The sequence below is a fragment of the Scyliorhinus canicula genome, chromosome 11 (assembly GCF_902713615.1).
Source record: "Scyliorhinus canicula chromosome 11, sScyCan1.1, whole genome shotgun sequence".
Lineage (NCBI taxonomy): Eukaryota > Metazoa > Chordata > Chondrichthyes > Carcharhiniformes > Scyliorhinidae > Scyliorhinus > Scyliorhinus canicula.
In genome coordinates this window covers 154,364,474-154,391,408 of record NC_052156.1, presented here as the reverse complement: position 1 = coordinate 154,391,408, position 26,935 = coordinate 154,364,474, and the positions used below count along the sequence as shown (strand labels likewise).

The 26,935-nt window shown below is 44.9% G+C and overlaps 1 protein-coding gene across 2 annotated transcripts in view; it reads right to left on the bottom strand.

Annotated features, from left to right (window-relative positions):
• chchd3a (coiled-coil-helix-coiled-coil-helix domain containing 3a) overlaps window positions 1-26,935 on the bottom strand; it is a 320,225-nt gene that overhangs the window by 282,224 nt on the left and 11,066 nt on the right. For both annotated transcript variants that reach the window (XM_038811813.1, XM_038811814.1), the window contains exon 2: window positions 13,248-13,371. In XM_038811813.1, coding sequence (XP_038667741.1) covers window positions 13,248-13,371 — 124 coding nt within the window. The remainder of the gene's footprint in view (window positions 1-13,247; window positions 13,372-26,935) is intronic.

The following is a 26,935-nucleotide window of genomic DNA, read 5'->3' as shown; positions in this document are numbered from 1 at the left end:
CACTTAAAGCCGAGATACAGGCCAGATAAATGGCTTCCAGCCTTTAGAAATGCACAAGTGTAGTTCAGAGTGATGCCCTCTCGGAATTCTAACTCAGGAAATTTCACCACCAAGATTTTTAAAAAACGAAGGAAGGATTGTAAAAGTTTTGAATTGTGCCCTCTTAAATTGTTAAAATTCTCAACATTTTAGTTTGTAGATTTGGTTCTTCCAAATTAGTGTTCCATCAAGAGGGACCCACTAATCCTCATCCGGATAAAGTTCCCATGGTTGGAAGTCTGTCAGTAGTGTTTACAGTGGTTTCAATCCACGGTAATGATTGGATCATAAAATTGAATTCTCAAAGAGGATCATATTCAAAGTCATACATTTCAGCAGTTATTAAAATATTCAAGAAAACAGCAATCTTTTGATATCCATTGGAAGAATTTCAGGCCTTCAACGTGGCAACATTTTTCAATTGAAAAATGATTGCGACATGTAGCAGCCAGTTTACTTGGTCTCTTATGGCTCCCAGAAGATGCAACTTTGTTCTTCTGACTGTAGCTAATATTAAAAGGCCAAGCTTCAATATATGCTCATCATCAGCCACCAATTACAGCTAGCAACGATTACAGTTGAAAGTTGAAAAATGCACATGTCACGATGTTGAACTATCTGACTGGCAGGCAACTATCAGCATTAAATCTCTGTGATTCTTTGAGCAATACAAAAGCACGCATTGAAACCAAAACTTGTGCAGGTTTTGAAATTGTCCCAATACATTTGGGTGACTTTTAGGCTGCATATTATAGCATCACCAAGGCTAAGATTATGTACCTTATTTCAATTTTATTCCCCAAAGAGGGCAGAAGACTGAAAGTATCGGTCTTCAGCGATTTTATTATTTCTCATTTTATCATGTTGAAACATAAGCAACTGTAAATCTCACTCCATCAGTTTCAAAGATTGGGCCTTTCTGATAAGAACATTAAGTCAGAGATCCTCGAGAATGATTTGGCAAAACAATGTCATCCTATATGCTGCAACACTGCAATTTAGTGTGAGTTGTGTGAAGATTTAGCCATCTGATTGGAGTAATTTCGATTCATAAATCAAATGGAACATAAGTTACAAACAATATCATGGACAGATTGAGATTCAAAGCATCAGACAGGCTCCCCATCGTCATGCTAAGCTGTTGGCAAGGCATGTGCACAAAGTCATCAAGAAGAAACCTTTCTCCTCTCTCTCCCCAGGGTTCGCATCAGCCTTATTCAAAACCTCATTGCTGGAACTTTAAAAAAAAACAGGACACATTCGTTACTTTGAAACCAAGGTGATTAACTGGATAAGCAAATGTCAGTCATGATTGTTTGTTCAAAGCCATTGTGGGGAATAAGCCAGTGCTACCATGTGAGCCAAAGAGCAATTTTACTTTGAAATGCAACGACTGGGTAAATATATTTTAAGTACTGTTTGAAGGATAAAGACAACAAATTCATTTAAAATGTATGTAAAATATCTTGACACTGGACACCTGAAATTAAACAGAAAAGTCTGAGTGAGAAACACTCAGCAGTCAAACAACATCTAGGGCAGCATGGTAGCACAGTGGTTAGCACTGTTAACTCTTAAAGACAATGGTCACTGATCAGGGCTCGATTGCCACTCTATCAACATATACAGACCAATAAAGTGGCTTGGTTGGCTTCTACTTTCCTGTTCTGACAGAGGTTTCCAGAAAAGTAGCCTATCTGGTTTCTTTGTAAATGCCGATCTACTTTCTTGTTTATTTTTAGCATTTTATGCTTTATCTCAATTACTGCAGTTGCCATTTTTTATGTTTTCGACACACATCTAATTTTCTCAGTTTTGATGGTTGGTGGTGCCCTGCACTCTTGAGTTTACTCTGAGCATATGAAGCCCAGATGTTAGTTTAGCACAGTGGGCTAAGTAGCTGGCTTGCAACACAGAACAATTCTAGCAGCGTGGGTTCAATTCCTGTACCGGCCTCCCCTAACAGGCGCCGGAATGTGGCGACGAGGGGCTTTTCACAGTAACTTCATTGAAGCCTACTTGTGACAATAAGCAATTATTATTAATTCCTCACTTTAATAAAGGTCAAGATTTAGGCAACCTTATGGTCGATGAATGCCACTCAATCGGATGGGTTTTCATTTCACAAAACCAGATAGTTCATACGGAAACTGTAAAGGTGACAAAGTGACAGTAAAAGTACAGCCTATATGGAAAAGATTGTTAAAAATGTTAATCCCGACACTATGCTCCTTATTTCTTTTTGTTTTTGCAATATTTATTACGTTTTTAACATTTTATACATAACAAAGAAAACAGACCCCACCCCAAACAGGACAAAAAAGACCCACAACAGTCCCCCCCAGCACATTCCAACCCAACTCCCAAAACCGTACTCCTCCCTCCCCCAGCAGCTGACTGTGACCAACTTTTGGAAATATAGACTGAACGGGCACCATCTTTTATAGAACCCCTCAATCGCCCCTTTCAAGGTGAACGGAACTTTTCAAGGTGTAGGAATTCCATTAAGTCTCCCAGCCATACTGACGCACCTGGCTGAGACGCGGACCTCTGCGCCAACATGACTCACCTATGAGCAGTCAGCGAGGCGAAGACTGAAATATCCACCCTGGTCTGTAGTACCGGCAGGTCCGGCACCTGAAATACGGCCCCTAGGGGATTGGGCTCCATTTGCACATTTGCAGACTGCTGCTGAAGAATGAGCCTCCAAAACTCCCCAGGCTCAGGACAAGGCCAGAACATGTGAACCTGATTGGCCTCTCCTACACCGCTCACACTTGTCCTCCTCTCCCTCGAACAACCGGCTCATCCTCGGCCTTGTTAAATGTGCCCTTTGCACCATCTTTAATTGAATCAAGCCTAATCTCACACATTAAATTGTGGTGTTCACCCTGCGCAACACTTCACACCACACCCCCTCCTCCAGCGTCATTCCCAACTCCTCTTTGCACTTAGCCTTAACCCCTTCCATCTTCCTCCAGACTCCTCCCATAAACCTTCGAGGTACTTCCCCATTCCTCCATGCCTGATACCAACAGAACTTTTCTAACAGCGAGGAGGGCAGCATCACTGGGAACGTCGGAAAGATCTTCCTCGCAAAATATACCGGAAGGCTTTGGTCCATGGGATCCCATACTTCTCTGTCAACGTCTCCAAATTTACAAACCAGCCCTCTCAAAACAAATCCCTCACTCCTCCCAGGCCCGGAACCTTGCATCGAATCTCGTCGGTTGAAACAGGTGATTCGCACATATCGGCAACATCTTCGACACTGCCCCCAATTTAAAATGCTGCTGAAATTGCCTCTAAATCTACAAAATCGCTAATGCCACTGGATTGCCTGAGTACTTCCTGGGGATAACACGGGTGGCACTACCACCGTGGTTCGCAACCCCCAACCTCTGACATGAACCCGCCTCAATTTTAACCCAAATTTCCACTTGGTCTCCGTACCAGCCCAGCACCTTCTCGGCATTTGCCGCCAAGTTGTAATAAATCAAATTCGGCAGAGCCAAACCGCCTGACTGCCGACTCCTTTTAAGCACCGTTTTCTGAATTCTGGCTGCCTTGTCCGCCTAGATACACAAAACAATCAACTGCTCCACTCCCTGAAAAAACGCCGTTTTCAAAAACACAGGCTGGCATGGGAATAAAAATAGAAACTTGGTAAAATATTCATCTTTATCGATTGAACCTGCTAGCCAACAGAGGGAGGCTATCCCACCTGTGTAAATCCGCCTCAAACCTACCCACCGGGCTTGAAAAATTCATTTACGATGCCATGAACAATCTCGAGCTCCTGCACCCCCAGAAACCCAATGTGGGAGGTCGACACATGGAGCAGCAGCACTGAAAATCCAGCCCCCTCCCTGGCGGAGAAACCAAATGGCATTGCTCTTCCCGAAGTTCAGTTTGTATCCCAAGAAAGCTCCAAATTGAGTCAACAGCCAACCATGGGGACCGGGTCCAAGATGTACAAACGGTCTGGCAAATATCCCCCCCCCCACTTAGTTGACTGCCTCAGTGCAATGGATAATGGTTCCATGTCGAACACAAACAGGAGAAGGGTCAGAGGACACCCTGCCTCATTCTCCTATCCAACCGGAAGTATCGGGAATTCCGATCGTTTGTACGGACACTCGTCCTGGGCTTTCTATAAAGCAACGTAACCCACAACACAAATATGAGCCCCATTTCAAAATGTCAAATTTCAAATTTTCCCTATGGTCGTCCGAACCTCAATCCCCAGTGGCTCCCTACTCCCCTCCTCCACCATAGGACATTCCAATCACTTCCAAATCTCCACCAAATCAGACTCGTCTCCTGGCGGCCCCATCCTGTAGAGCCTTTGACTCCTCAAATGCCCTATTCACATTCTCTGGAGCGGACGCCAACTCCCACTCACCTCCTGTATCTGACCAATCTCCCAGGAGACCGTCTGCCGCCTAAGCTGGCCAGTTAACAAACGATTGGCTCTCTCTCATATTTGGACATTGTTCCTTTTGCCCACTTCAACTGGCACACCGCTTTGCCCATGGACAACCGACGAAAATGTGTCTGCAGTACCTTCCTGCTAGGATCTTCCAAATACATGCCATCAAACTCCAAAATTTCATATTTCAGCACTTGGCGGTCCTCCCTTGCCTCTTTCTCAACCAGCACCTCACGCGATTTATCTCGCCGCTCACACCTGACCGACAAAGTCGTTACTGGTATTTCACCCACAAATGGGTCTCCTGCAGCAGCACCACATCAGCCCTCCTTCCAAGTGGGCGAAAACACTCAACCCCTTCATCGGCCCTCCCAATACCCGCACATTTCACATTACTAACCAATCCAGGGGTCACTCACCTCAAACCCCCCCCCCCCCCCTCCCCACTGCCCCTGCATATTAGCCATGTCCACTGTAAGGAATAATCTAATCTCCTCACTTGATTCCATTTTCCTCCCCTCGACCCACCTGCATACCCTCTGCAGCCTGAAATCACCCGAGAGGAAAAGGCAACCCACAGCACAAAAACACAGCGAATAACATTAAACTTTAACGGCAACTAACGTACAAAGAAATTAATGGGCCCGAACCGCAAATCATATCACCTCATCCCAACCACAATGCCAAAGACCCAGCGTCCTGAGTTCAACCGCAATCCTTCTGCCTTCACTAACACCTGCTCCTTTGTCTCAAAATAATGGCCCCTGTTGCGTGTGATCCTCAGCCTCGTGTGTAAACCACCCTGAAGTTCACTCCACTGTTGAAAAGCCCTGACTTCGTCCTGTTAAAAGCTGCATGCCTTCTCGCCAGTTCCACCGTGACATCTTGGCATATATGAATACCACTGTCTTCCCACCTCACTTCCCGATTCTGCTTGGCTCATCTCCTCTGGTAACTGTGAAAGCAGACAACCACAGTTCATGTGAGCTCGTTCGTGACCTCCGTGGCTTCGACTGGAGCGACCGATGGGCCCGATCCAAATCGAAGGTGGGGGGGGATCGGGATCCTCCTCCATCACTTCGCGAACATCTTTGCAAAATACTCTGTCAGCTTCAGGCCCTCCACACCTTCAGGCAGCCCCACGATCCTGAGGTTTTGCCGTTCTCTAGGTCCTCAACCTTGACCCTCAAGCCCTTATTCCTATCCTCCACCTTCAGCAACTCCGCTTCCACTGAGGCGAGCTGGTCATTATGTCACAATAGTGCTTTCTCCACCCCCTTCAGCACCTCTGCATGCTCCTGCACCATCTCGGAGATCTTCCAAGAGCCTCCTTTTATTGGGGCCAGCGACTCTTCCACCTTGCCACTCATCTCCTTCCCTTGCCACTCAAAAGGTTTGGCAAATTGCCGCTCAAACTCCACAGCCATCACCCCAGCCAGCGTATCCATTGCAATGGGAGCAGCCACACTGGGTGAGCTTCATCCTACCATCTTTCCTCCAACCGCACTTCATACCGCTGTCAATTCTGCTAGTGGACTACCCTGTCTCCCAATGTACTTTCTTTGGGATTTAGACATCCTCTCGTGTCCACAACCCTATGAGGATCAGTCTATCCACAAACTCCCCCCAGAAACTGTTAAAAGGGCCAAAAACCAAAGACTCGAACCTGATGTGTGACCTCCACCTACATGTTGCCTGCCACCTGAAGTCCACTGTGCTCCTTATTTCAGTGTAATTAATAAAAACAGTAATGAACCAGGTGTCAAATTTGTTGGCAGTTTAAAAAAAACACCTCATTAACTCTGTCTTTACAAATAACACCATAACTTTTCTGTTGCAGCTGTGCTTAGATTTTCTTTTCCTTAGAATGGACCCAATTACAATTTTTTTTCTTTTCTTTCCAATTAAGGAGCAAATTAGATGGCCAAGAAGGTTCCATGCAGGGTGCTCACAAGTTACCTCAGATGGCTTAACCGTGCAAAAAATTAAGGTTCCACATGTTCAAATAAACAGGCTGCAAAACAAAATAAAACTAGGGGAGGTTGTTACTTGATATCTTGACCTCAAAAAACCTTTAATCTGTCCTAAAAGTTCAAATGACCCAACACCCACAGTCTGTAGGGAGGGTTACCACAAGACTTACTGCGATTAAGTGTTCAATTCCTCTCCAAAATGACCTGGCTTAAAAATTTAAGTTGTGTCCTCTTGTTCTGGATACCCCGAAGATGAAAAGCCTTTTCTGCATCTACTCGACTGAATTCCTTTACCATTTTAACACATCACTGAGATCACCCCTAACCTTAATGGAAGGCAATACAAAGTTGATGTTCTCCCCGTGAATGTATGGGTTTCCTCCGGGTTCCGGTTTCCTCCCAAAGTCTAAAGATGAGCAGGAGGTGGATTGGACATCATCAATGAGTGGGGTCAGGACGATAGGATGGAAGAGTGGGCGTAGGCAAAATGCTGTTTCGGAGGGTTGGTGCAGACTTGATGGGCTGAATGGCCGTCTCCTGAACTGTAGGGATTCTATGAATTATAAGGTTCACTTGACTTATTCCAGAAATTAGTGTGTTATCTTATGAAGAAAGGTTGAACTAAATGGGGCAATATTCAATGGAGTTTAGAAGAACGAAAGGTGATTTTCTTGAAACATGCAAGATACTGAGGAGATTTGACAGAGTAGATACATTCAACAGTTGCAAGGGAACACCACCACCTGGAAGTTGCCCTCCAAGTCACCCACCATCCTGACTTGGAAACACATCACCGTTTCTTCGCTGGGTCAAAATCCTGGAACTCTCTCTTGAACAGAACTATGGGTATACTTACTCTACATGGGCTGCAATGGTTCAATACAGCAGCTCACCACCAGCTTCTTGAGGGCAATTCAGGAGAGGCACTAAATACTGGCCTGGCCAGAGCTGCCCACACCTCATGGATGTCTAAAAAAGGTCAATGAGTCAAATGCTCAACAAGCTACAACCAACAATCAAGTAACAATAAATGTACGATAATTTAGTTTCCTAATATTGTGTTTCTTGCAGGAGGAAATAGTTAAGTTAATATTTACAGTTCCAGCTATTGTTAAAATACATAAAAGCCATTATCCAAAGCTTACATTTAACAGAGCATCCAAACACCCAAGAATATTTGTACTGGGAGATAAAATTTATTTACAAACTGCTTTTAAAAGTGACAAGAGTATACTTGATCCAAATCTTGGAACTGTCACTGATTTCAAGTAACCTTTCACAAACTGCAACCCTTTCCCAATGATTCACTGATACCTGCCCAGAACCCAAACGCAAGGTGAGCAAACACATGCAAATACTTAAGGCGCAGCGATTCCCTTAACCCGCGAGGGAATTCTTGTGTCATGGTTGACTCTGCATATGTTTTATTTAATACTGTCAGAGTTTCCCATCATGCAAACGGTAGAATTAATTTTTGCTAATTGTATTTGTGATTATTCGACCGTTAACATTTCAGGGAATTGAGTCATAATTGTTAAGGTGGTTATTATTGAGTGCAATCTCATTAGTTTTTGTTTGAAAGGAGGAATACAGCATTGGGGATTTACCATAACATTGATTAAGTTATTAAAATATTGCAGTTGAAACAAGGTATATTAATGGCACTGGTTCATGCATCATGTCAAACGAAGAAAACGTTACCAGTCTTGCCAAAGAAAAATAAAGCTCTGTAAAAATAACCGACTACAAAGTGTATTGATTTAACAGGCCATTGGAAGAAAAGTCACTGCATTACAAATACAAAATTGTCATCACAGCCCAGCAGAGCAAGGTGGCAAGTTGTTTTATGTCTTATGCATCAGACATAAGACATATAGCATGAAGCTGTAATTCAGATATGCGTTTATTGGTGACAAATTCCACTGATTTGCCCCACTGCTGTGCTCTTCCATCCTCTTCCACAGAAAATAAAAATACTGGTTTATGAAAACAAAAGCTAATTCTTCATTTATGGAAACTTGGATAATTTTATCTAAACTGCAAACTGCAGTACCAATCACCTATCTAGCAACCTCAGTGGTCCCATCACAAAATACAGTATAGAGGGAGAATACACGACAAGACCTCCTTATTTTACCAACAGGCCAAAAATAAAACCACAACTTTAAGGTTCAAAACGTGACTAATTAATGCAAGCCACAGGTGTATTTTCTGATAAAAACTAACAATTTTCTGAATAATCTCACATCAATACAACATACTGACACGTTTTAAAGACAGACAATGTAATTACTTCATTCTGTACTTATTTAGCAGGGCAGCAGGGTGCTGCAAGCCCCACGGTAGTTATTTACTTTGATACACCCACATGGCAGCTGGCAAGTTCTGTGGATCTAACTGACTGAAGTGCACATTGCCAAGTGTTGGAACCTACGAGTCAAGACGGAATATATTTTTGCTTTAAATAACAGTAACACACTGCAGGCGATGCTGCAGAAAGGACAAAACTTGAAGCAGAACACCCGGGTGAGACAACTTTCCTTCTTCCAGAAGCATTGGCATCGTGCAAGTTCAAGAATGGAAAATGGCCTATTTCATAAAAATATCCATTTTATAAATATGACTCAAACCACAGGTGTTGAGTAGCAACGTGAATACAGAGTGAAAATAGGGATGATTACAAGAAAATAAGCCTCACCAAGGCTTCATAGTATGTTAAACCATAACCAGCCTGTTTAATTTAACATTTTGTTTGCAACCTCCAGAAAATTTAGTCAAATGTGTTTATTTAAACAAACGGCAAATGCAGATTTTGGCTATCCTGCTTGCATATTGTATTTCAGATAGCCTGAAATTTTAAATAACTGGGCCGCGATAATGCGAAAAACAAGAAAATGTTACATCAGGATAATGTTGAAACATCTTTGAAAATCTATCCTGGGGAACATGTAGTCTCGTCAAAAATATTATTTTTTAAAAAGCCGCATAGACATGTTGAATTGATTTCTCAAGGTCCAGTCCGAGTTCAATCCTGCACCCTCATTTTCCTGAGGGAATTCAATTGATTTATCGATGCGCAGCATTGAAGTTAATGCAAACCTTAAAGGTTAAAGTGCGCTCAAGTGTTCCATTTCCTTTCAAAAACCAAACTGAGTTGATACAACTTCTGCTAAAGCAGAAGCAGAAAATAAAAACAAATTAGTCTGATGCATAAGACATACATCTAGGATCTCTTAAAAGACAGCATAAATCTGCACTGATAGTTCTGCTTTTTATGTATTCTGTGCTGAATATGTCTGCTTAATTTTACAATACATTTATAAAGAATACTCTGCACACTTGGAGCCACTTAACTCTGAAGACACAAAACTCCTGAGTATTTTAACTAGTTTCCCCACATCTCAGATCCATTAATTTTAATAGAAAACATCATGACATTTTACTAATGAAGACATAGAAGGTCTTACTCCTCCTGACTGACACTACAAGAAACATATTTTTTATCACTTGAGTGAATCGGAGCCAAGATGGGCTGAGTCTACTGCCTCACACATGGGATATTTTGTTAAGTAAGGGGTGTAACCCTGAGAGATCTGGTTTCTTGCAAGACCAGTGGTTTTTGATGTTGTCCAATCCATTGTTCTCAAGATGTCCACTCTCAGCTTGAGATAGAAACAGAGTTAGGACACCTGACCAGACTCCAGGTTACCGCATGTGAAACCCCAAACAATTTTTCAATTTATAAAACTATGAGGAAAGGATACTTCACGCCAGGAATGATGACAGTGACCAATAGGTATCTTTTATGTTAAAACAATTGTTAATTTAAACACAGAACTAACCACATTATCAAATATAGCTTTACAATAACCAGCAAAACAATTCTCAAATAAAAGGAAAAATCTAAACTTACTATCTGCACCTGCTGCAATGTTCAAATTAAGCAACTCAATACAGTTCAAATGTCACTTGAAAATAAAGTTAACAATCCAGTTACATGCTTATCTGTGCAGACTTTTGGAGCGAGACCAATTGAGGAACAACCTGAAAATCCTTCCATCTTGTCAGACCCTTCTGCTCAGCCTAAGAGCATTTGGCAAAACTACATACGACACAGACCTAGCTCCTACCATTAATTACGCCATCTGTATCTCACCAAGTTGTCCCATGACCTGCTTAGCTAGGACTAAACATCGTCCCTCAAATGATCTGTACCCCAGTGAATCTCCTGCAATCAAAACCATGTTCCATTAGCCAGCTCTCTGTAAATAAATAAATGGTTAAAAGCAATGATTGCCTCACCTTCAAAGACACCTCAATGACTGCTTTAGTCGAGACACACACAGCATATATTTTAAATTGAGGGTTTTAATAACATTACGGCCACAAAATGAAATAACATAGGTATCAATTTCTACATTTATCACAACAGGACAAGCCCAGTCAGCCTCTCTGGCTTGCTCCACCATTCCATCAGATCACGGCTGTTTACACGGGGCTTGTAACCGTGCATACCACTGCCGAACAAAAATCTGATCAATCTCAATCTGAAATGTTTAATTGGCCTTGCTTTTTCAGGCAGAATTCCAGATTCCACTATTTTTATATGAAGACAGGCTTTCCAACATCACTCACGCCTGAACAGCTGAGCTCTAATGTTATTTTTTTTTAAAACTCCCCACCTTAGGGAATTGTTTTTCTCCATCTAGCCCAGCACATCCTTTTAATCATCTTAAATATCTGAATTAGGTCACCCCCTTAATCTTCTATATTCAAGGGAATGCAAGCTTTATCTCTATAACCTGTCCTCATACTTTTTCCCATAATTCTCAAGACAACCATACATCATAGAATTTACAGCGCAGAAGGAGGTCATTCGGCCCATCGAGTGTGCACCGGCCCCTAGAAAGAGCACCCAACTTAAGCCCATGCTTCCACCCCCATCCCTGTAACCCAGTAACTCCACTTAACCTTCCTGACACAAGGGGGAAATTTAGCATGGCCAATCCACCTAACCCGCACGTCTTTGGACTGTGGGAGGAAATGGGTGCACCTGGAGGAAACCCACGCAGACACGGGGAGAAAGTGCAAACTCCTCACAGACAGCCACCCAAGGCCAGAATTGAACCTGGGTCCCTGGAACTGTGAGGCAGCAGTGCTAACCACCGTGTCACTGTAATTGACAAATCAGTTTTGGTTTACTGGTATGATCATTCTGCTGGTGATCATCAACAACTCAGCTGTAGGAAAACACCGAGGGTAGAGTGGGAGGAGGCAGAATTTGAACATTGAGCAGGTATTTGGAGACGAGCTAGGAGTGATAGGCTATGAGGAGATTTTTAAACAGTGCAGAGAGATAAAACAAGTGGAGGTGCTTGGCACAGTTACAGTAAAAGGACTGGGTATTGAAATTCAGAACAGACCAGCAAGAAGCAAGATTCAGAGATACAAGAGATTAAAGAAGCCAGGGCTCTGCCTCTGAGGGATTTATGATGAAGGAAAGGAATCTGATACGTGTATGTTAGGGTACTATAAGTCAGAGGAGGTTGGTGAAGGGAGAAGTGATTGGCATGTAACACAAAATCACTTATGGGGAGCAGGTCTTGGCAATCCTTATTGAGTGGTTGTCAGGTGCTCAGCAAGCAGAATATTAGAGAAATTAAGTTGGAAGACAATAAATGCATGGATGCGCATCAATGGTGGTGGGATGAAGGAGGAGGGGAGAGCGAAAGAGCCAAACGTGATGATGGAATGAAGAGGTGCAGGTTTGCCCATAGTCAGATCGGAGGACAGGACTGGGGATATGATATAGAGTTTTGGATGAGGCATAAACAAGCTGGCTTTGAACTTGTCGCTGATTATTTAAAGCTCTTTCCCAACCACAAACTGACAGTGAAAGTGCTGGAATTCCATTCATTAACATTTCAGTTAATCGCCATCATTACCTTCGAGGCTTTCCGAGAGTTTGACAGAAGTTGGCACTAATCACACAAGCAAATCACTAATGCACAAATGTGTGCTCATGAAGATATCCTAACAGTCTAACTATTGTACATTATGGGGCATCCACCAGCTTTTCCTCCGACCCATGAGGTTTCCCAGGAAATTATCCTTTGCAATTCTGTTCCCTGTTCAAACTAATGATCTTATCCATTTGCCACGCAACCATGTCCATTATTTCACTGATGGCTCATTCAGAAACCTCCATCAGAACAGGATCACAATCTCCAAACCCCTTCCAAAAGTATGGTTGAATCGCATCTTGAAATCCATGCCCTTTAATGGCAAAAACAATTTTTAGTTTGATCGTGTTCCTTCACCCGTCATAAATGTAACCTGTTGTATATGTAACCAGGAACCATCATCTTTCAACTGCTTGTTTCTCACTCTAATTCTATTTCACTCTTGCTGTTCCGAGCCTGTGTTTACACATGCATCAAGTCCATTTTGCAGAAACTTGTCCAACAGATTGTCATCGAACACAGGTTATAAGCATAATGGATGGCTGTTTGGATAGATTATTAATTTGGATCAGACTTAATGAGAAACATAAACAGAAAATATTGGACAATCTCAGCAGGTCTGACAGCATCGGTGGAGAGAAAAGGGAGCTAACGTTTCAAGTCTGGATGACTCTTTGCCAAAGCCAGCCTCGAAATGTTAGCTCCCTTTTCTCTCCACCGATGCTGTCGGACCTGCTGAGATTGTCCCGCATTTTTTGTTTCAGATTCCAGCATCCTCAGTAATTTGCCTTTATCGAATTAATGAGAAGACTGGTTATCAGAAATACAGTTACTAAATACCTATTGGTTGGACTGGAGAAGGTGGCCGAGTCCCTGTTGATGAAGGTGGTCCTGGAGGAGGTGACTGTGGCTTTTCAGCAGGTGGAGAAGCATCTCGCATACGGTTGATGACACTGTCAGAGAGCTGTTTGGAGAAAATAGCGAAAACCTGTTCAGATCAAGTTCCTAATTTTGTGAACCGAAATTATCCAAAATATCTTTCACATAATAGTAAAATTAACAAAATATCACAAATCATCTTTTTTCATAAAACCCTTTAGCCGTTCATGACAGTCATGTTCTCAGAGATTTACTTTTGTTTTTGGGTAGCAGAATAATTTCAGCAACAGAAATCTCATTTCATACCACACATATGATTGGTGAGGTGTGGAGATATTTTTCACATCTCCACACTTGAGCTTGCTTAATGTAAAATTTTAGAGAAAATTTATGTTTTCAACATGTGATAAATATCTCCACTTGCAAGGCTGGTTTTATCGCTTCTGAATTTTCCAGTTAGCTTCTCTTGCAGAGATACAGTATGTCACATTTCACCGATAGCTCATTGATATGCTGTTACACATGCTAACCTGCTGTGAAAGCTTATCCCCCAATAGATATGAAGTGCAAACTTTCAAGAGAGGCAACTCAAAATTAACTTACAGAAATTTCAAAGTGGGAAACACACACTTCTATTGCACAACTTGTAAAGTTGAGCAGATAACTCCAGAGTACAACCAAAACTCTTCTCAGTTTGATATGGCAGAATCTAATTCGAAACCTCTTCATGACTTTTACCGAATATCAGAATTTGAAAGTTAATTTTGAATTAAGATAATCTTTTATAAAATATGAGTTTAAAATGTTTTAAAATTGAAGCTAATTTCATTAATCTTATCTGGAGGATGGTTGGCTTAAGAATAGCATTCAGCTAATAATTTCACATCACAGAGTGCCACTTGGAAAGGCTGGTGCTGTTTACAACCAGATTGTTATTCATATTTATCATAGAATTTACAGTGCAGAAGGAGGCCATTTGATCCATCGAGTCTGCACCGGCTCTTGGAAAGAGCACCCTACCCAAGGTCAACCCTCCACCCTATCCCCATAACCCAGTAACCCCACCCAACACTAAGGACAATTTTGGACACTAAGGGCAATTTATCATGGCCGATTCGCCTAACCTGCACATCTTTGGACTGTGGGAGGAAACCGGAGCACCCGGAGGAAACCCACGCACACACGGGGAGGATGTGCAGACTCCGCACAGTGACCCAAGCCGGAATCGAACCTGGGACCCTGGAGCTGTGAAGCAATTGTGCTATCCACAATGCTGCCGTGCTGCCCCTGCCCCTGCACATGGCACGTTGCTTTGAAATTCTTTATTCAAGTCCAACTTGCAGTAACATGGCACCTTTAACTTGGCTTTTAAGGAGGTCTGAAAAAGGAAATGGGAGTTGGAGAGAATTTCACAGCATGAAACCCAAGTAGCTGAAGGCACAATTGGTAAAGGGGTTATTCAAATACAAATTATAGCTTATAGATCAAGAAAAAAAATTGATTACTTAAGTTGAGAATGTGTTATTTCTATACGTGAGGGTGATTGGTTTTTAACCTGGCCTCATAGACAGCAGGACCACAAATCCGTGATTTTGATACACTCAACTTTGTAGCATCTTTTTCCTATCTACGCTCAAACACTGCAGATGAGACACCAGAAACGGAAAATCAACGCTCAGTGTCTTTTGCAGGCTTGATGAACAATAAATTACTCTAACAAAATATACATATTCCTCTATGTATATTGCCCTTTTAGTGTTGACTTTTTAAGCACAATTTGAAAAGATTCACTGACCAAACCTTTGTTTTTTCATTTACCGAACAAAATATCGATACCATGTGTTGGGAGGACTGCAGACCAGAAAACGTAACATTTACAATTTATTGGCACAAGGATTCATACTTTTAAACAATTAAAAGTTAATCTGGACTAGTCGTCAAGAGAATTTTCAAGCAGCAAATTTTCTTGTTGTTGGAAGGAACTTACACTGCAGATTTGCATGGAACAGGAGATGGTTAGCAAAAATCTAAATGTGTCTTTTGACCAGAAGCACGTAGAACCTGGGGAGAAAAGGGAACCTCTCTGTTCAGGATTACATTCTTGGGACGAAGAGGAATAACCCGAATGACTTAATTAGATGGCTGTTTTGGGCGGCGCAGTGGTTAGCACTGCTGCCTGCAGTGCTGAGGATCTGGGTTCCATCCTGGCCCCGGGTCACTGGCCGTGTGGAGTTTGCACATTCTCCCCGTGTCTGTGTGAGTTTCACCCCCACAACCCAAAGATGTGCAGGTTAGGTGGATTGGCCATGCTAAATTGCCCATTAATTGGGAAAAATAGCTGTCAAATTAAAAAAAAATTAGATGGCTATGTTGTTAAAGCAAAAAAAAAATTCTTGCATAATCTTTTAAAAAAAGGATCATACGCAAGCAACCACTTAACATGATGCATGATAACACTTTTCAGATTGGCAAAATGACAACAACAGTAATTGAATGCACAATCAGTTTGCATCTTGCTGAACTGGTTAACACATGGCAACAACATGAATACTGGCTATAACAGACACAAATGGAAGGTTCAATGGGATCCTGTCCACTAGATCTGTATCAGAACTGCAGTGAATCAAAACCAATAAATCCAAAAAGAACAGAAACAGAAAATGCTGGAAAATCTCAGCAGGCCTTGCAGCATCTGTGAAGATAGAAAGGAAGTTAAGCGTTCAGGTCTCTGACCTTTCATCAGAAACTCAGATTTCCACAATCCAAAGTATTTTGCTTCTGTAAAAATGCAAGGATTTGTTTTTAACAGAAAGGACCAATGGAGGGTGGAGATTGTGTTATGTGAGCACAGGAGAGGCTGCATTTTCGTGAGCTCCAGCTCTGCTCATGTTCAAATCATAATTTTTATCCTTGTTCACATTTTTTTTGTCTTTTCCTGGTCTGCATGGTTCTTGCAATGCAAGAAGAGCTGTTGGTGAGTGTTTCAAGTTTATTGAATCTAGTTGAAAGGCTTTAATCCTTGTTGATTCACGGCAGTCAGAAATGGTTGGGATGGGGCCCTGTCTTTGGTGGCACAGCGGATTTTGGTAGTCGTAGCGTTCACCGGCGGATAATGGCTGCCAGTGATGAAGTTATTCCATAAGAATGGCCTGACACCGTGCTGCAGGACCTCAAAACCTGTTTCAGGAGTTGCAAAATGTTTTTATGAAGGCAGCGGCAGCGCATGAGGAGGTTCTTGTGTCCGAGAGAACAATGTTCTTGGTGGGAGCCCGCCACCGCACGGTTTGAGGTCCTATTGCACGGCCTGTCGTTCAGCCGGAGAAGAGCAGGCGAAGACAAGTGGGAACTGGTGAGGAGTCCGACTGAACCTCGCGTCTCTGGAGAGATGGTGGAAGAGGTTCACCAATGAGCAGAACCGGAGTGAAGTGAGGGATGGAGGGTGTTGGTGATGAGGTTAGTTTTGTCCTTGCTAAGGTTGAGGAAGGACCCCTGCAGACAGATCTAATCCTTTTCTTTTGTCTGCACTTATTCTTCTTCAGTCCCAGACAGACTGTGTTTTATCCTGTTAAGAAAAAACTTTGTCAAGCTCCCCTTTAGCAGAAATTCCGTTTGTTATCCGGAATTAGGTCTCCCTCTGACTGCTCTTCTGCTGTCAGAACTCTATGGCGTGGTTGGCCTTAGTGTACTCTGGGAGGTTGTGCATCTTGCGGGGTGGTCTCTCTTGTGAGGTTTTCTTTAGGGGCCTGTTTTTCCACAGAAGAGGATGGGCTGAGCCTTGGGGATGTGTGCGCTTAACACTCAATTTGGCTCTGTTTCGTTCGTTAGCTCTCGAGTCGCCAGGTATCGTTAAGATACCGCCACAAGTTTCAAGGTCAAGTTCAAAACAATAAAACCATACACCAATTAGTAAGTTCAAACAAGACATGTTTATTATATTACAGTAATCTACTAATCATGCATATAAACTATAAGACTAGGCTAATCCTACCACTACTAGGCAAAATACTTATCTGGATAAGGGGACTGCCGGATCAGGGAACAACGGCTTCTAGCTTTGGCCTGGGTCCGCAGGCTTCCAGTGGTCATGATCTAAAGGGGTCAGGAGTGTCTATTCCCGTAGCATGCATTGTGACTTACTTGCTGGCGGCTTCTGTCCAGACCTCTCCTGCACAAGGTTCTTCTGCTGCAACGGCGTTCTGCTGGGAGGGCTAGCTGGTCAAGGAGAGGCTGACAGAGAGCGAGCTGGGGTCGGGGTCTCTTGTTTTATACTCCTCTCAGGGTCTTGCGCCCACCTGGGCGGACCCTCTATACTCTTGTAATCGATTGGGTCTCTTCCCAATCGATTGATTTGAATTCCCCAATAACGGGACTGTATCTCGATCACTGGGGCGGTTCTTGGGACTCATTGTTTTGGGCTTCTTTGGCGCCGAAAAGTCTGGCCTTCCATTTAATGTATCGGTTAGTGTTAACTTGTTTCTTTTGTGCCTGGGGATCGCCCGGTATCGCCTCATTAATATGCTAACTGTTTCTTTTCATAGCGTTGTCTGGTTTCAGCAATAGCCAAACTGGTTTCTGCAGCAGTCCTAATATACAAGCGCTCTGCAAGCTGCTTGCTTTTAACAACATGTCCATTTTCCCTGCATTCCATGCAATCTTCCATTTTGTGTTTGGGCAGTGGTCACCCCAGGTGGCTACAGTGGTGTTGCATAGGATGGGTTATGGTCGTTTATGGGGGCTAGTTCTTTCATCTCTTGGTGACGCTGGGCTGGACCAGGCCCGGTGGTGGGTCATTATCCTGTTGCTCCTCAGGCGATGGCATGTAGGGATGGTACGCATGTGAGTTCCAGACGTGGGTGGTACACATTTGGAGAGGCATTGAGAGTAGGTCTGAAGATCGAGCCCAGACATTATCCTTGGTTAATTCCTCCTGAAAGTTATGTGGACCCACATGGCGGTTGGTTGGCCGATCATTGTTTTGTCATATTATGGTGCATCCAAGGGTTTAATTCCGACAGTTCTTGCTCTTCTTGTTCCTCATTTTCCTTTGGAACTGGTGAGGTGTTAGGGACGTTGCGAATCTCCTTCTTAGTTTTCATGGCCTTGCGGGCTAGTGCTAATTGTGTTGGAAGGTGGGCCCTGGAGGTGCAGGCAAACAGAGGCCGATTTAAAATATATATATTATCCTCCTTTTTCACATTTTCTCCTTCTCCCAAATTTACACCCACCAACAATAAACAATAAGCAGTAATGAATATAATGTCAATCCCCAGATCAACAACAATCCCACCCTTCCACCAACCCCCAAACAACTGCCCGCATTTTAATATAAACAAATAACAAAAAGGAATCAGGAATCACCCAGAGTCACCATTAACACATACAGTACGCCACCTCCCCCCCCACCATTAATGCTCGATGTCATCCAATTCTTGAAAGTGCAGAACGAATAATGCCCAAGAATTGTAGAATCCCCCCATCCTTCCACTCAGTTCAAACTTAACCTTCTCAAAAGTCAAGAATTCTAACAGGTCCCCCCGCCACGCCAGGGCACAGGGTGGAGTGGTTGCTCTCCATCGCCAACAGGATCCGCCTTCGGGCGATCAACGAAGCGAAGGTTACAACATCTACCTCCGCACCTACTTTCAAACCCAGCTGATCCGACATCCCGAATAGGGCCTCCCGAGGGCCCGGGTCAAGTTTCAGGTGCACCACCTTAGAGATTACCCTAAAACCCTCCTTCCAGTAATCATCCAGCTTTGGACAGGACCAAAACATATGAACATGATTTGCGGGCCCCCCGCAACATTCACATACATCTTCTACCCCCTCAAAGAGCTGGCTCATCCTCGGCCTTGAGGTGTGCTCTGTGTACCATCTTTAGCTGTATCAGCCGGAGGCGTTCACTCTCCAGAGCACCTCACATGAGAACCCTCGTCCCCACCCTCTCCCAATTCTTCCTCCTACTTTGCTTTCATTCCTTTCAGTGGTGCCTTCTCCTCTTACAAAATAGACCCGTAAACCGCCGACACTACCCCCTTCTCCAGTCCCTGTTGTCAGCACCTCCTCCAGCAATGAAGAGGACGGTTCCACTAGGAAGCTATGTACCTCCACCCTTGCAAAATCTCAAACCTGCATGTATCTAAACATTTCCCCCGCTGCAGCCCATACTTCGCTCCCAGCTGCTTCAATCCTGCAAACCTACTCCCAAGAAACAAATTTTTTAGTGCTTTAATCCCCTTCTCCTCCCATTTCCGAAAATTTCCGTCCCACTTCCCTGGCTCAAATCTATGGTTCCCTCGAATCGGCATTTCCCTTGACCCTGCCCCCAAACCGAAGTGTTGGCGAAATTGCTTTGAAATTCTCAATGAAGCTATTATTACTGGACTCCCTGAGTATTTCCCCAGGGCCATTAGGAGTGGCGCTGTTGCTAGCGCCTTCAATCCCGACCCCCTACACAAATTGTCCTCTATTCTGACCCACTGGGAATCAAGCCCTCTGACCCAGCTCCGCAGCTTCACCACATTCACCGCCCAGTAATAATACATCAGGATCGGGAGACCCAAACCCCCAGCCTGCCTTCCCCTCTGCAGCGGCACCTGTCTAACTCTGGCCACCTTCCCTCCCCATATGAACGGAGGTAATCATTGCTTCAATCTCTCTAAAAAATGCCTTTGGCAGGCATTGGAATATAAACAGAAATCACGGCAACACATTCATGTTAACCACCTGAAACCGACTGGCCAGTGACAGAGGGAGATCATCCCACGTTGCCAGATCAGCTTTCACTCTCCCCACCAACAAAATGTTGTACCTATGGAGCCCCCCCCCCAAGGTATCTAAAGTGAGTCCCTGCCCTACGGAATGGCAGCCCCCCCCCACCCACCCGAGACGCCACAAAATACTCACTGTTGTCTAGATTTAGTTTGTACCCGGAGAAAGACCCAAACACCCAAAGCAGCTCCATTATTCCCCCGATTGACACAAGTTATCGACATACAAGGACACTCTACGCTCTATCCCACCCGCACTATCCTTTTTCCATACCCCCAAACTTCTCAACACAATGGCCAATGGCTCAATCGTGAGTGCAAACAAAGGACATCCCTGCCTAGTCCCACGGTGGAGAGAAAAATATCCCGAGCTGACATTATTTGTGCAGGCTCTCGCCCTCGGCTCCTTATATAGTAGCTTTACCCAGCCCACTAATCCCAAACCGCTCCAGAACTGCCATCAAGTACTCCCATTCTACTTGGTCAAACACTTTCTTGGCATCCAATGCCACAACCAACTCAGTTTCCTTCCCCTCCGCTGGTGCCATAACCACGTTCAATACCCTTCTGACCTTCGAAAAGAGCTGCCTCCCTCTCACGATCCCAGTCTGATCTTCACCTATCATCTTCGGGAGGCACTCCTCCAGCCTACCTGCCAGTACCTTTGCCAATACTTTTGCGTCCACGTTTTAAAGTGATATGGGCCAATACGACCCACACTCCGTCGGACCCTTATCTTTTTTAAGCAACCGGGAAATCGATGACTGACCTCAAGTTTGTGGTAACACCCCCTTCCCTAATGCCTCCTCAAACATCCCCAGGATCAGGGGTGCCAGCTTATCCTTGAATTTTTTAATAATATTACACCGGAAACCCATCCGGCCCTGCCACCTTCCCCGACTGCATGCTCCCAAACGCATCTTTTATCTCCTGCTCCACTATCGCTTCTTCTAATGAAGCCCTGCCCCCCCCTCGCCTAATCTCGGGGACTCCAGCCCATCTAGAAATTCCTGCATCTCCCAGTCTCCCCCAAGTGGCTCTGACCTGCACAAACTCTCAGAATTATTCAAAGACCTTGTCAATAGATCCGGAGCCACTACCAACTTCCCTGCCCTGTCCCGCACCTGAACAATTTCCCTTGCCGCCGCCTGCCATCCGATGCTGACCCGCTAACATACTCTCAATGCTCGTAAACTGACCCCTTGCTCACCTCAGTTGGCATATCGCCTTCCTGGTAGATAGTCGGCCTGCAGTTCCTTCCTTTTTTCCAACTCCGCTGGGTCCCCATCTTTTGCATAACTCTTATTTACCTCCAGCATCTCATCTATTACCCTCTGCCACGCCAACCTCTCCTCTTTGTCCACCTTGGCCTTAAACAAAATCACCTCACCCCTCACCACCGCCTTTAGAGCCTCCCAGGCAACTCCCTTCAACAGCTCACCCTCACAATCGAAACCTACATATTCCTCAATTACTTTTTCAATTTTGTCACAGGTCCCCCAACAGTCCCACATCTAATTTCCACGTTGGCTTCTGTACAAGCCCCTCCTCCAGTACCATATCCACCCAATGCGGTGCATGATCTGATACTGCAATTGCCGAATACTCCAACCCCTTAACCCCAGCCAGCAAAGCCTTCCCCACCACGACAAAATTGATCCGCGGGTATACCTATGGACTGCCGAGAAAAATGAGTATTCCCGCTCCCTCGGGTGCCGAAACCTCCAAGTGTCCACCCCTCCCATTTCCAACATTAGCCCAGCCAACGCCTTCACCCCACCTTGATAGGACCAGCGAGCGCGGCCTTGACCTGTCCAACCGTAGCTCCTGCACAAAGTTCCAGTAAACCCCCCCCAACGATCAATTTGTGTGTGTACAAGTTGGGGATGGCCCCAAACACCTTCTTTGCGAATTCCACATCGTCCCAATTGGGACCAGGTACACTTACCAGCACCACTAACCTCCCCTCCAGTGCCCCTGTCACAATCACACATCTCCCCCCTTGATCTGCGACCACATTCTCCATCTGGAACCGTACTCTTTTGCTGACCATTACTGCTACGCCTCGAGCCCTTCCGTCAAATCCAGAGAGAAACACCTGACTAACCGAGCCCTTTTTAAGTCTCACCCACCTAAGTCTTTCACCCTCAAGTGAGTCTCCGGCAGCAATGCTACATCCCTTTCAAACTTTTCAGATGCGCAAGCACCCTTGACCTCTTGACTGGACCTCCTAACCCCCCTCACGTCCCACGTTACTCTGTTAACTGCCTCCCCAACTTCTTATCCACCATCATCATACCACCGGCTCTGCCCGATGAGCCTGACCCACCCATATCCATCATTAACATCGAACCCCTTCCCCCCTCCCAGAATCCCCCCTGCACTTCCTCTCGAAAATCACCCCCCCCCGCCCTCCAAGGCATACCGTTTCCCCCCCACAAGAAAAAAAAACACACCCAAAAAAAAAACAATCCAACCCATACAATTCACTAAAATGACATATAACAATCGCAACAAAGAATGCCAATCAACTCAAACAAAATCTTAAACTCTGTAACAATGTGAAGTGAAGTAAATTACAATGCAAGTCAATGAAAAGTTACAGCATTTACACATTTTCCAGCTCCCCAATCACAGTCCAAAGTCTCTCACAGCTCCTCCCCTCACATCTGTCCCGAGCCTTCTGCTTCACGCATGCTTCAGCCATCTCCACTGTTTTGAAATAAAAATCTTTGGTGTAATACGTCACCCTCAGCTTCGCCGGGTATACCATTCTAAATTTCACCCCTTGTTGTACAGTGCTGCGTACACTCAGCCGAACGCCGCTTGTCTCTTTGCCTACTCCTACGTCAAGTCCTGGTAAATCAGAACTCTGAGCACCATCCCACTGAAATTCGCACTTCTGCTTCGCTCAGCCCAACACCTTCTCCTTCATGTGGTATTTATGGAAGCAGATAATTACTGCTCTTGGCAATTCATTTACTTTGGGCTTCGGCCTTAACGACCGATGAGCTCGGTCCAGCTCATACCGGGAGGGGTTCGCACCCTCCCCCATCAACTCCACCAGCATCTTAGCGAAGTGCTCTGTTGGCCTCGAGCCCTCTGTCCCTTCGGGCAAGCCCACAATTCTCAGATTGTGCCGCCTTGAGCGGTTCTCCAAGTCCTCGAGCTTTGCTCGGAGTCCTCTCTTGACCTCCTCCACCCTCCGCAGCTCGTTCCCCCATCGAGGTGAGCTGGTCGCTGTGCTGCGACACGGCCTCCTCCACTTCCTTCATCGCCCTGCTCTCTCACTTCGGCAAATGTCTTGGCCACAGCTACCCTCACCGGGGCGATTGCTTCCTCCAATGACTTCAATGCGACTGCCATCTCCTTCCTCAAAGCCTCCATGTGCCTCGCATACTGCGTTTCCACAGCCATGATCTTGGTCACCTTTTCCACCATAAGCAGTGCGTTACCACTATGCGGTCCGGCATCCGCCAACTTGTCAGTGCTTTTGCTGGTCCTCATTTGACGACGAACCCACGTTTCCTCCCTTCTTGACAACAGCTTTTCGCATCCTTTAACGACTTATTATTTTTATATTTCTTTCTTCAATCTTAGAAAAAAAAATTCTTTCAAAAAATTCCCCCGGGACCAGACTTCAGACTTCTCAAAAACACATTTTAAGCGGGAGCCACCCGCTGTGCAACATTCCCACTAAATTGCGCCCTGGCTTCGGGTCTGCCGTCTCTACAGCCTCGTGTTTGGTTCGCCTCCGCCCCCGCCGCTCCAAATGCCGCACGCCCTGGGCCAGACGCCTCAGTTCCGGCCGGCTGCCCGGCACTCGCACTGGGTTTCTTGCCGGTTCCCAAACCGGCCCGGCTTGGCCCCAAAGGCTGACGAAAATCGGGAGCGCGCGAAAAAACGGGGAAATACCCGAAAGCGCCGTAAACAGCGGACACCGGCGGGAGCGCCTCTCGATGAGGCCGGCGCCACCGGAAGTCAACAGAGGTCAATTTATGTTGGTTTTTGGGTGGCCAAATCCTTGCCTTGTTTTGATGGGTCTCAGTGGTCGGGGAGGGGGGCTCTGCTCCGATGGCCCTTCCATGCTGATTTGGGTTTCTCTCTGACTGGGACCAGTTTTCCTCTTGAATCTTGACCCCAAGGTTGCCTTTTGCCCTGTTGGGGATGATGTTGGTGATTCGATTATCTGTTTTGTCCTTGGTTCTGGGAGTTGGGGTTTGATTCTTTACTCTTAGCTGTTCCTTTTGCTGTCTTTTTACTTTCTCTGTGGGAGACCATGGATTGTTAACAGGGAGCTGGTTGTGCCCAGTCCTCTACTTGAATTTGTCCGTTTTTTGCCACGTTGAACGTCAGGTGGCTGCTTGTTCCAGTGTGGGGAAGAGTTCAAATTGCTCTGTAAGAGTCAGTGAATTCCCCTTCATACTGGAGCTCTCGGGTATTGTTTTCTTCTTGTCATTCTTTTTTTAAGCTATGGGTATTAGGTAGGACTAAACTGTTGCCTGTATCCTGCTCGGGCACAAACGGGTCATTTATCAGGGGAGCGTGTTGGGGATTTTGTCCGTGATCCATCTGGTCTTGTTCCTAACGCTGTAATGATTGCCGTTTGAAAAATGTTCGGGGAGGCTGTTATGGGAATTGAGGCTGTACCTGTTGTACACTGACACCTGTAGCTGCCTATCTTGCTTTTGCTTGTTTTGTGCTCTTTTGTCTAAAAATTTAGAAAACTCCAATGAAGAGACATTTAAAAAATAAGGACCAACAGAAGTCAACTGATCCTCCTCTTCAATATCATAATAAAGCAATCCTAAATGGTGTGCATCTGACACTGGATGAGAACAAGGCTGCAATGAGCTGCAAAGTCATCTGCCGTTCGATAATCTGTCGGCACTCACTGCAAAGATTGACAGGTGAAAAATGGCCAGATGAGCAAAATGCTTGTGATTGATAACCACTTGTGGAACTGTGTCACAGAACGCAAACAAATGCCTTTAAGAGGGCAGAGGAAATTAATTCAAAAATGGTCATATATTCAATATAATTATATGCCTTAGAAAAATTTAATACATTATTAAAAATTAGAAGAAAAATATAAGGACTTACATTCATATTGTGGCTTTCACAACCTCAGTTTCTCCAAAGCATTTTGCAGTCAATGAAGTACTGTCCATAAGACCATAAGACAGGAGCAGACTTAAGCCACTCGGCTCATCGAGTCTGCTCCGCCATTCAATCATGGCTGATATTTTCTCATCCCCATTCTCCTGCCTTCTCCCCATAACCCCTGATCCCCTTATTAATCAAGAACCTCGATCCCCTTATCAATCAAGAACCTATCTATCTCTGTCTTAAAGACAATCAGTGATTTGGCCTCCACAGCCTTCTGTGGCAAAGAATTCCACAGATTCACCACCCTCTGGCTGAAGAAATTCCTCCTCATCTCGGTTTTAAAGGATCGTCCCTCGAGTCTGAGATGGTGTCCTCTGGTTCTAGTTTTAGCTAGGTGTAAACATCCTCTCCACGGCCACTCGATCCAGGCAGTATCCTCGCAGTATCTTGTAAATTTCAATAAGATCCCCTCTCATCCTTCTAAACTCTAATGAGTACAGACCTAGAGTCCTCAAACGTTCCTCATACGACAAGTTCTTCATTCCAGGGATCATTCTTGTGAACCTCCTCTGGACTCTTTCCAAGGCCAGCACATCCTTCCTTAGATACGGGACCCAGAACTGCTCACAATACTCCAAATGGGGTCTGAGCAGAGCCTTATACAGCCTCAGACGTACATCCCTGGTCTTGTATTCTAGCCCTCTTGACATGAATGCTAACATTGCATTTGCCTTCTTAACTGCTGACTGAACCTGCACATTAACCTTCAGAGTATCATGAACAAGGACTCCCAAGTCCCTTTGTGCTTGATTTCCTAAGAATGTCCCCATTTATAAAAAAAAGTCTATGCCTACATTCCTCCTTCCAAAGTGCATAACCTCACACTTATCGACATTGTATTTCATTTGCCACTTCATTGCCCACTCTCCTAGCTTGTCCAAGTCCTTCTGCAGCCCCCTTGCTTCCTCAATGCTACCTGTCCCTCTAGAGACCTTTGTATCATCTGCAAACGTAGCAACAGTACCTTCAGTACCTTAGAACATAGAACAGTACAGCACAGAACAGGCCCTTCGGCCCTCAATGTTGTGCCGAGCAATGATCACCCTACTTAAACCCACGTAACCCGTATACCCGTAACCCAACAATCCCCCCATTAACCTTACACTACGGGCAATTTAGCATGGCCAATCCACCTAACCCGCACATCTTTGGACTGTGGGAGGAAACCGGAGCACCCGGAGGAAACCCACGCACACACGGGGAGGACGTGCAGACTCCACACAGACAGTGACCCAGCCGGGAATCGAACCTGGGACCCTGGAGCTGTGAAGCATTGATGCTAACCACCATGCTACCGTGAGGCCCCCAGTGACCTTCTTCCAGATCATTAATGTATATTGTGAAAAGTTGTGGCCCCAGCACAGACCCCCGAGGCACACCACTAGTCACCGGCTGCCATCCTGAAAATGACCCTTTATGCCTGCTCTGTGCCTTCTGCCAGTCAATCAATCATCTATCCATGCCAGGATCGTACCCTTAACATCATGGGCTTTCAACTTATTTAACAGTCTTCTACGCGGCACCTTATCAACGGCCTTCTGGAAATCTAAATAAATCACATCCACTGGTTCTCCTTTGTCTAACTTGCTTGTTGCCTCCTCAAAGAACTCGAACAGATTTGTCAGACACAACCTACCTTTGACAAAGCCGTGCTGACTCAGTCCTATTTTACCATGCACTTCCAAGTACTTTGCGATCTCATCTTTAATA